This window comes from Mandrillus leucophaeus, unplaced genomic scaffold, assembly GCF_000951045.1.
Source record: "Mandrillus leucophaeus isolate KB7577 unplaced genomic scaffold, Mleu.le_1.0 Scaffold488, whole genome shotgun sequence".
Lineage (NCBI taxonomy): Eukaryota > Metazoa > Chordata > Mammalia > Primates > Cercopithecidae > Mandrillus > Mandrillus leucophaeus.
Genome location: NW_012105231.1, coordinates 715,856 through 725,227, shown reverse-complemented (window position 1 = coordinate 725,227; position 9,372 = coordinate 715,856). Strand labels below are relative to the sequence as shown.

At 51.1% G+C, this 9,372-nt stretch overlaps 1 protein-coding gene across 1 annotated transcript in view; it reads right to left on the bottom strand.

Annotated features, from left to right (window-relative positions):
- GRID1 (glutamate receptor, ionotropic, delta 1) overlaps window positions 1-1,595 on the bottom strand; it is an 840,572-nt gene extending 838,977 nt beyond the window's left edge. Inside the window, exons 1-2 of the mRNA XM_011995401.1 lie at window positions 1,532-1,595; window positions 53-189 (exon numbers count right to left, since the gene is read on the bottom strand). Of these exons, the coding sequence (XP_011850791.1) occupies window positions 53-189; window positions 1,532-1,595 (201 nt within the window). The remainder of the gene's footprint in view (window positions 1-52; window positions 190-1,531) is intronic.
- Between the last annotated feature and the right edge of the window lie 7,777 nt (window positions 1,596-9,372).

The following is a 9,372-nucleotide window of genomic DNA, read 5'->3' as shown; positions in this document are numbered from 1 at the left end:
GGCGCCTGGACGTGAGGAGCCTTCCAAGCGGCCGGCGGGCTCAGACTCCGACCCTGCACGGAGCTTTCTTGCGCGAGCCCGGGCGAAGAGCCCGCTCCTCGCGGCCATAGCGGAACGGGGCTCTCTCCGCCTCCGGTGCCTGCCTCGGGCCGGCCACCACCAAAGCGTTAAGCTGTTGTGGGCTCCTGCCTGAAAGGGACTGGGCTCCATGTGGCACCCCCAAGATTACGAGGAGACAGCTGAGTTTCCTGGAGTCTGGGACCTGGCAGAGCCTCGTTCGGAAGCTGCTCCTCCGGCAAGCCTGGGAACGTCCCCAGGACTCCTGCCGCGCACCAGGTGGTGCTCGAGCTCGAGGGAGGCGGAGAGGCTCCCACCACAGCCCTTGCCCAGAGCTCCCAGAGCGGTGGGCGAGGCAGACACCTAACCAGGTCATCTTTTAAATGTTGGGGGGGACTATGAATGAGCTGTGTATGCTCAGATGCCTGGGCTCTGACCCAGCCTGGGAAGAAGAGTAGGGATGGCTTCCTGGAGGAGGTGACAGTTGTAAAGACTGAGTGGAGGTACCCAAGGAGAAAATAAGGCTTCCAAGCATTGAACGGTGGTTAGCCAAGGCAAAAAGAAAGAAGTATGTGTGTCTGTATGTCTGTCTCTCTCCCATGTGGCCACCCAAAGAGTAATCATTGGTAGATTTCACTTTGGAAAGAAAGATTGGAGAGGATGAGCTGTGCTGAGGGGGCCAGTGGAGGCCCATAGTCCTGTGAGGGAACCCTGAGGGGGCCAGCTCAGCTGGGCAGGGACAGCATGGTGGAGCAGAGAAGCTGGATTGCAGAAGTATCAAGGAATCCCATGGGCCAGCAAGGTGGCTTCCAAGTTAAGGGGGCCAGGGAGCAAGAAGAGAGGAGTGGTCATACTTGCCCATGGGAGTGGCTGAGTGTGCTCCTACACACACACACACACACACACACACACACACACTTCTTCCAAAAACCTGTCTTAGGGTCCTTGAGTAGTGAAACCTGACCCACCCTGCATCTCAAAACCCTCTATGCCTCTAATTCTCATTCCTGCAAAATTCTACCATTCACTGGCTGAAATGTTGTAAGGAGAAGAGAAATAAATGATGAGTTTTATTATACATCAGTTTGTTTCCTACGGGGACTGTCTCCACCTTGAAAGGATGGTGGGTGTGGTCTTGACCTGAAGTCCCTGTGGGTCAGGGACACTCCCAGGGCCTCCTGTTGTTGGGGGTTCTCCAGTGTGTTAGTACAGTGGGCATGTGATATACCCAGTTAGAAGTTTTTCTTTGATGTATGTTTTGCTAGGTGTAGGTAGCATGATTTCAGTGGAACAAGTATTAAGACCTCCTTCCAAGTATTAAGAAGACAACCCACCAACGCATAGTTTTGGAGTGATTTCCATCAAGTTCCAGTTTGGATGATGAGGTGAGTGATGAAGTTCCTGTGGCTTGGCATCTGAGGATCATGACTCAAGGTGGATCTCATCTGAAGCTGTTGACCTGGGGCAACCTCACCTTCTGTCCCGGGTGCCTCCTTCCCCTCCAGCTTCCAGGGCGTGTGGTAGTCTGCCATCCCCATATGCGCATTCCCAGATGCTCACCCTGGGACAGTCCACTCAGCCAAGCCAGTTTTCCTATTCAGGCTACAATCCCCTGAACACCCTTTGTGTGGTGACTGTAGGCACTCTGCTCAGCTCCTGTTCCTCACAGAGCTGGGAGGCAGGCTCAGAGACCACTGGGGACCTGTACAGACTCACCTTGAGGCAAAATGTGTTTAATCCTCTGCCACCTAAAGTTGGAGTTGCCAGGATCCAGGGGCATTGACTGTTATTGGTGGCTTGCTCAGACTCATAAAAGCCCTTAACAATTTATTGCTCCTGGCCCAGCTATCCCTGGCCCAACACCCTTATCCCTGATAGCCTCTGGGGCTGCAAATGCTGTCTCTCCAAAACCAGGGGAAGCAGCTCTACCCAATGAACAAGTTCACCCCTACTGCAATAATCTAGCTGGAGAAGATAGATTAGCAATCTCTGGGTCATATGACAGAAAAACTGAGGCCCAGAGAAAGGCATCAGGTGAGTTGCTGGCAGGCCCAAGGCTCAGTCCTCTTGGTTTGCTCCTCACTACACAAAGGTGTATTCAAAGAAATTAAAACTGAGTCAGTAAATCTTTCTTTTACACAAGCTCAGCCAGCACAGGTGACTGCTTTTTCTAAAGAGTTCTTCAGTTTTACTGATTCTAATTACTTTTCTTTAGCACTTACCACATGCAGGCACTGTGCTCACCGCCTGACATCTTACTGAGGAGATGGTCATCCCATTTTACACACAAGGAAATGGAAGGAGGGTGCAAAAAGATAAACTGGGCTCATCAGGAATCTCAACTGAAACAACACTGGAAGCTAGTAGTTGGCCACAGAAGCTGTAGGTGAAATGTCAAGGCAGAGAGAGGCCTCAGTGGTCTACTTGGAAGCCACAATCATTGTGACTTAAAGCTTTGTCATTCCAGAAATGCAGACCTTTCCTTTCTCCATTGCCTTCTTTCTCACCCCAGCCAAGAGCTGGACTAAGGAAAGGTCAGCTGGAGTCCTGGCCCTCCAAGTGACCTGCCTCCCAAGCACAATCCTGAGGAGCTGCCTGCCTGATGCGGAACCACCAGTGCCCAACCCCTGCAGAAGTGCACCTCCTGAATCATGCGTCTCCAGGGAGGGCCCCAAAACTCTATCTTTCTCAGTCCCTCCTCAGCACAGAGCCCACCAGTGATATGGAAGACGATTCAGCCCAGGCCCTGCTGGCAAAGAAAGGTCAAGTCCAAGCCTGGGGAATTCTCTGCAGGCTTTGGCATGGAACCCAGCTGTCTGTTGTACACAGGGTAGAGGCCAACCCAGGTCTTGAGGTCAAGCCCCCAGGAAAGAGTCTGTAGGCATCTGGGAAGGAGTCTTGCTGCCAGCCTCATCTGTCATTACAGGCTCCAGGGAACCCACTTTCTGCCAAGATCTAAGCTCAGAAAATCTCACTGCTGCCTTCCTCTCTTAACCCACTGGGTTTTTCCTTTTTTTAATTTTTTCCTGAAGACAGGGTCTTGGTCTGTCACCCAAGCCAGGGGACATTGATGTGATCGTGTCTCACTGTAGCCTACACCTCCTGGGCTCAAACAATCCTCCCACCTCAGCCTCCTAAGTAGCTGAGACCACAGGCACATGTTACCAGGCCCAGCTAATGTTTTTCATTTCTTGTAGAGATGGGGTTTCACCATGTTTCCCAGGCTGTCTTGAACTCCTGGACTCAAGCAATCCTCCTGCCTTAGCCTCCCAAAGTGCCAACATTACAGGCATGAGCCACCACTCCAGCTTTGTTTTTTTTTTTTTGTTTGTTTGTTTGTTTTGTTTTGTTTTGTTTTGAGATGGAGTCTCATTCTGTCACCCAGGCTGGAGTGCAGTGGCACGGTCTGGGCTCACTGCAAGTTCCGCCTCCCGGGTTCACGCCTCAGCCTCCCGAGTAGCTGGGACTACAGGCGCCCACCACCATACCTGGCTAATTTTTTGTATTTTTTTTAGTAGAGACGGGGTTTCACCGTGTTAGCCAGGGAAGTCTCAATCTCCTGACCTCGTGATCTGCCCGCCTCGGCCTCCCAAAGTGCCGGGATTACAGGCGTGAGCCACCGCGCCCGGCCTGTTTTTTTTTTTTTTAAACACCCTTGTTTATTGCTTTTTTCATCTGTTCTCCCAGCACTGCTTTGGCTCTTCAGTTGAATGTGAATTGTCTGTCTCTACTTTGTCTTCCTTACTACCCTTTCTTGCCAACCTCTTTCATCTTATTTTTAATGTTTCTCAGCTTGTATTTATTTTATTTGATCTTCTTTTATATTACTGTATTTTTTTAGTTTACTTTTACTCTTGGTAGCCTCATGGGTTTTTACTTTAAATTTCCCAGGCCAGCAATCTTTTGCATTGCTCATTCTATTAATTTGAGACTTCTATTGATTCATTCCTTTGTTTTCCCGAGGTTAGGTAGAGGGAGAATTCCAGCACCAGCTTGCCTCAGCCACCAGGGCAAGACCCACTGTTATGCCCCTTTGCACCCTTCCCATGGCACGGTGCAGACACCCATGGCGGGCAGCCCAGGTGAGGGAGAGCTTCTGCAGGCCAGAGCCGTGCCCCATGGGCCAATGAGGAGAAAGGAAATCACACACTGTGTGTCTGCCCTAGATAGGAAGGCCTCATCTTTCCAGGGCAAGGACCTCTTTACCCCCATTATACAGTCAGGAAACTGGGACTCAGGACTGGGTCTTCAGTCTGCTTAGAATCAACTAGTCCAAAAAGTTACCTGTGTGGAAAATTGCTTCCTTTGCAAAAGCAAGGAACTCCAGAGGTCTCCTTCCTGGACTCAGGCTCTCCAGGCAGGGTGGGTGGCAGGACTGAACAGCAGCTCAGGCTCATCTGGGGCTCTCATACTGACATCCAGGACTCCCTTTGACCCCTTGGAATCCAGCAAGGTTCATCCCTTCCTTAGAACCCTGCAAAAGTCAGATAAGGCAAGCTGGAGTGTGTACAAAGGCATCTGCAAACACCAAGGGAGAGCAAAGGACAAGGCAGGCTCAGGTCCGAGGAACGACCCCCAGGAGCTGTCATCTCAGTCCCAGGCCTCTGGGGGCAGCCTGTGTCTCACCTCCTGCTAAAGCAGAGATTCTCCAAGTATGTGCCCCAAAGCCTGGATCTAAGAGGCTCTTCAGAGGAAGCTCGGGGTTTTTGAGAGCCCCACTCCACGTCCATAGCCAGCCTTGGGCATGGGCGCTTTGAGTCTACCTGTGTGTAGAGAATGGCTTCTGCTGCTGCAGCTCACATGTGTAAAACCACAGCCCTGAAAAGCCTGTCCTAGAGCCCACAGGCTAGCCTAGGCCCTCCCAGGAGACCTGCTGGGCTCCCTGCTTCCCAACCCCAAAGCCTGCCTGGGGTGGCTCCTCTCCTCTCTCCCCAGTGCCTGGGCTCTGCAACTCTGCTGTTTTTGCACTTTGGGGACCACTCTATTCCCCAGTGACTGGAAGGACTAAGTGGCAGGGTCCTGAATCCTGGCCTGTCTGACCCCAGAGCTGAACTCAGGCTCCTGTACCCTCAACAGTAACCGCCTGACTGTCCCAGAACATGAAGTGCCACAGAGGCCCCTGCCCCTCCCACCACTGCCCAGGGCTCCTCCTGCCCCTGTCATCTCCTGCTTTGGGTTCCAGGGCTCCACACAGGTTTAGCTGAGACCTTGAGCTGAGTTAAGGAAGGGAGTGTACATTGCAGGCGAAGGGAACAGCAAGAGGAAAGGTATGGAGGTGGAAGCAAGTAAGGGAAGGCTGTGGGGAGAGCAGCAAGGTGGGAAGAAGGAGGCAGCAGAGGGACCAGCATAGAAGTTGACAGAATGGTCCTGGTGAGAGATGCTAAAGCCAGACATGCTCCTTCCCAAACACATCTCTACAGAGTGGGCCTGGGGTGGCATCATGGCAGCCAGAGGCCTGTCAACCATCGTGTCTTCAGTGGACATCCTGGGCAAGAGAATCACCAATCCACAAAAGGGAACTTAAACAGTGGAGTGAGAGGTCTTTGTCCCCCTGGCTACCAGGGAACTCATGGGAGACTGTCCCACCCTGGTTCTACACACAATGCTCTATGCCAGTCATATGTCCTCTGCCCTCCCCAGGAATGAGGCTGCAAGTGTCCACACATAGAGTGGGGCCTTGTTGCTCACCAGACACCCCCTGCTCCTTGTTTAAGATGAGGTACCTAAATGTCAGCCTGCACGGCAGGCCAGGAGCTGCACAGATATTTTGTTCAATGGATGTGAGAGGTCCACCCCACCACACCCCTCCTCACCCCATCCTCCTAAGTTGGGTGCAGCACAGGGGCTCCCACCAGCCCATAGCCTTTCAGAGCCAAGTCCCGACTCTCCCAAGGGAGCAGGGATAGGGGGAGCTGCATCCACCTGAAGCCCTTGCTCATCCAACAGAAAGCCCCTTCCCCAGACCCAGCCCTCCAGCTAAATGCAGCCCCTAATGGATCTGAGCACCCTACATATGGACACACCCATTTCCAAGAGCGGGTTATCTGGCCTGTAAACCTCTTCTTCCATCTGGCAATGAAGTGAAATTGTGATTGATTTTTCCTATCTGGGCACCATAGTGCATTTAGCACCCTGTAAACCTAAAGGGGGGAAGTACTACCTCCCAGGAGGCTTCTGGAGACTTGGTTTGGAGCAAGGGCTGCCTGGTACTCCTTCAGATGAGGCAGGAACATGGCAAAGGCTCTGAATCCACTGCCAATATGCTAGGCAACCTTGGGCAAAGTCCCTGACTTGCCAGAGATCTGTCTGGAAAATAGACAGGGACCCAGAGATGTCTTTTGTTTGGGGGGTTTTGGCTTTTTTTGTTTGTTTGTTTGTTTGAGACAGTCTTGCTCTGTTGCCCAGGCTGGAGTACAGTGGCATGATCTCGGCTCACTACAACCTCCACCTCCCACGTTCAAGTGATTCTCCTGCCTCAGCCTCCCAAGTAGCTGGGACTGCAGGCATGTGTCACCACGCCTGGCTAATTTTTGTATTTTTAGTAGAAAGGGGGGTTTCACCAGGTTGACCACGTGGTCTCAAACTCCTGACCTCAAGTGATCCGACTGCCTCAGCCTCCCAAAGTGCTGGGAAATTACAGGCCTGAGCCACTAAGCCTGGTGGGAGCTTTGATATGAGGGAACAGAAAAGGGAGTGGGAGGAAGCAGAAGCTCCCAGGGGAGGCTCCCAGGGAAGGAGCCTGCATGTGCTTAACCCTTGCCAAGCGCAAGGCCTGTGCACCACAGCAGCACACACACCTCACTGTGGGGACAGGCAGTGGAAGGAGAAGGAGATGGAAACAGGAAAAAGGGTCTGCAGATCAGAGGCCGTCGGCAGGCCTGCCACCCAGGTCCTCTCACTGTCTCCAGGACCAGGGCAGATCAACCAACAAGAGAAAGCGAGGGAGAAGCAGCCTCAGCAGTCAGAGGGGAGGGGCAGGGCAGGGCTCAACCACTGAGGGACACTCACTGTTGCCTGCCGAGCACCTGCTCACGGCCTGTTGGTGACTGACTCAAGACTTTGTGAGACTGGGACTCTTATCCCCACTCGACGGATGAGATCATCAAGGCTCAGAGCAGTAAAGTCACCAGACAGTTAATGAAAAATAGCCCCCAACAGATGTCCACATTCTAATCCCCAGAATTTGTAAATGTGACCTTATTTGGAGAGAGCGTTTGCAGATTTGATTAAGTCAAGCATCTGCAAATGAGGAGATGGTCCTGGATTGTCCAAGTGGGCCCTAAATGCCATCATGAATGTCCATCTAAGAAAGAGTCAGAGAAGGATGACACAGAGGAGACCATGTGATCACAGAGGCAGGGATTGGAGGGGCGCGGCCCCCTGCCAAGGAATGCGGGCAGCCACCAGAAGCTGAAATTTCATACGGCAGCCACAGGAAATGAACACAATGCAGAGGCCAGGACACAGACCGAGATTAGCCTGACATGGCCCACCAGCCCTGCGCATGGCGACAAACCCCAGCTCCTTTGGGGGGAAAGCCCCAGGGCCAGTCAGTCCAGCCCAGCATGAGCCCAGGCTGTACACACTCACCCCAGCAGCCACAAAGCCTTCCTGGAGACCAGCAAACAGAGAGAGTTAGGGCAGCCAGCAAGGCGGCCAGTAGACAGGTACGGCCCTCCCAGGGACAGCCACAGTCCTGCACTCCACCGTGTCCTCTGAAGACTGCACCAGTCTTCAGGGGCACACAGGACTCAGGGGGATGGAAATTAGTGGGAGAGACCTCCAGGACCGCAGCACCCATAGCAGCTGTGTCTGAGCCCAACTGCAACTGCCTGCCCTCTGCCCTCCATTCCCACATAGCAATCCACCCCAACCTTGTTTCTTAAAACGCAAAAAGTCCTTCACTTCTTATACACAGAAGCTAGTTTTAATGTCTTGTTTGATTTACAAAATGCCAGAAAATGTGAAGAAGAAAATGATGATAACCCATGACACTACCTCCATGTTCTTCCCAAGTGGTCCATTCTGACCAATGAGACCTTGACTGAAGCTCTGTTCACATAAAATAAAAGGCAGAGCCTCTGGAGGAGAAAGACTTTGTTCCTCTGCCTTCCCCCTTCTTCCTGCCTGGAAGGTAGACAGGAGACCCGGAGGAAAGCCTACCGTCCTGTGACCTTGAGAAGCCAAGCAGGTCATGCACAGCCTGCGTTCCAGGAGGGCAGAGTGGAGCTGCTTTATCAGCCCAGGACACAGGAGCCAATCAGACCCTGGTCTTTATAAGCTTCTGCAGTGAAGTTCTCAGTTACTCGTAACTTAACACAAATCCTACCTGGTACCACCAACCAGAAATAACCGCCGTTGACATTCTGATGCTCTTCTTCCCATCCTTTTTTCTATTCAAGTATAATTTTGAAAGAGAAACAGACAAAAGTATTACTACCTGAAATTATTTTTCACTTCTTTCTTGCCTGTCTTCGCCTATAGAAGGAAAGCCCAGTAAGGAGGGCGATAGTATTTATCTTACTTACAGTTGTATTCTCAGTGCCTAAAAGAATACCTCGCATGTCTCACAGATATTCAATAAATGTTAAATCAATTAATTAGTGAATGAATGAACATTTTAATGTGAGCATTTAACTCTGCTATGAAATTCTCTTCCAAAAATGTGATTTTTTTAATGGCTGATTACAGTTCTATTCCATGGAGCTATCATACATTATTCAATCATTCATTTCCTGTTGAACATTCTCCCCAATTTTTACCATTATAAACAGTGCTTCGGTAAAAATACTTATACATGCATTTTCAACTTTTATGCAATTATTTTCTTAGTAGAAAAAATACCTAGCAGTGGAATTGCTGGGTCAAAGGTTATGCATCATTTAAGTCTCTAATACATCGTTCCAAAATTGCCCTCCAAAGCTGTTTTTAAAACCAATCTACATTTCCATGGGCAGTTCATGAAAGTGTCTGCTTCTCTGCACCTTCACCAACACTAAACATTATTCTTTGTTTCATTCTTGATAAATGAAAAATTGTATCTCTAAGTTGTTTTAGGGTGCACTTCCCACTCACTGGGAACACTGACTGTTCTTTCCCCAGTGTGTGGCTCTTTGTGGGGTCACCTGAGGGTAGCGGCCTGCATCTGCCATCATCTGTTGAAGGTCTGTGACCACAGAAGGGAGGGTCCCCTTGGCCTATGGGCCAGTGGTCAAGCCTCTCCAGGAAATGTGGGGGAGAGTAGCCAAAGGCTAGACCTCTGGAGTCCACGAGATTTCCAGACTAGTATCATCTGGAATCACGGAGCTGACTTTC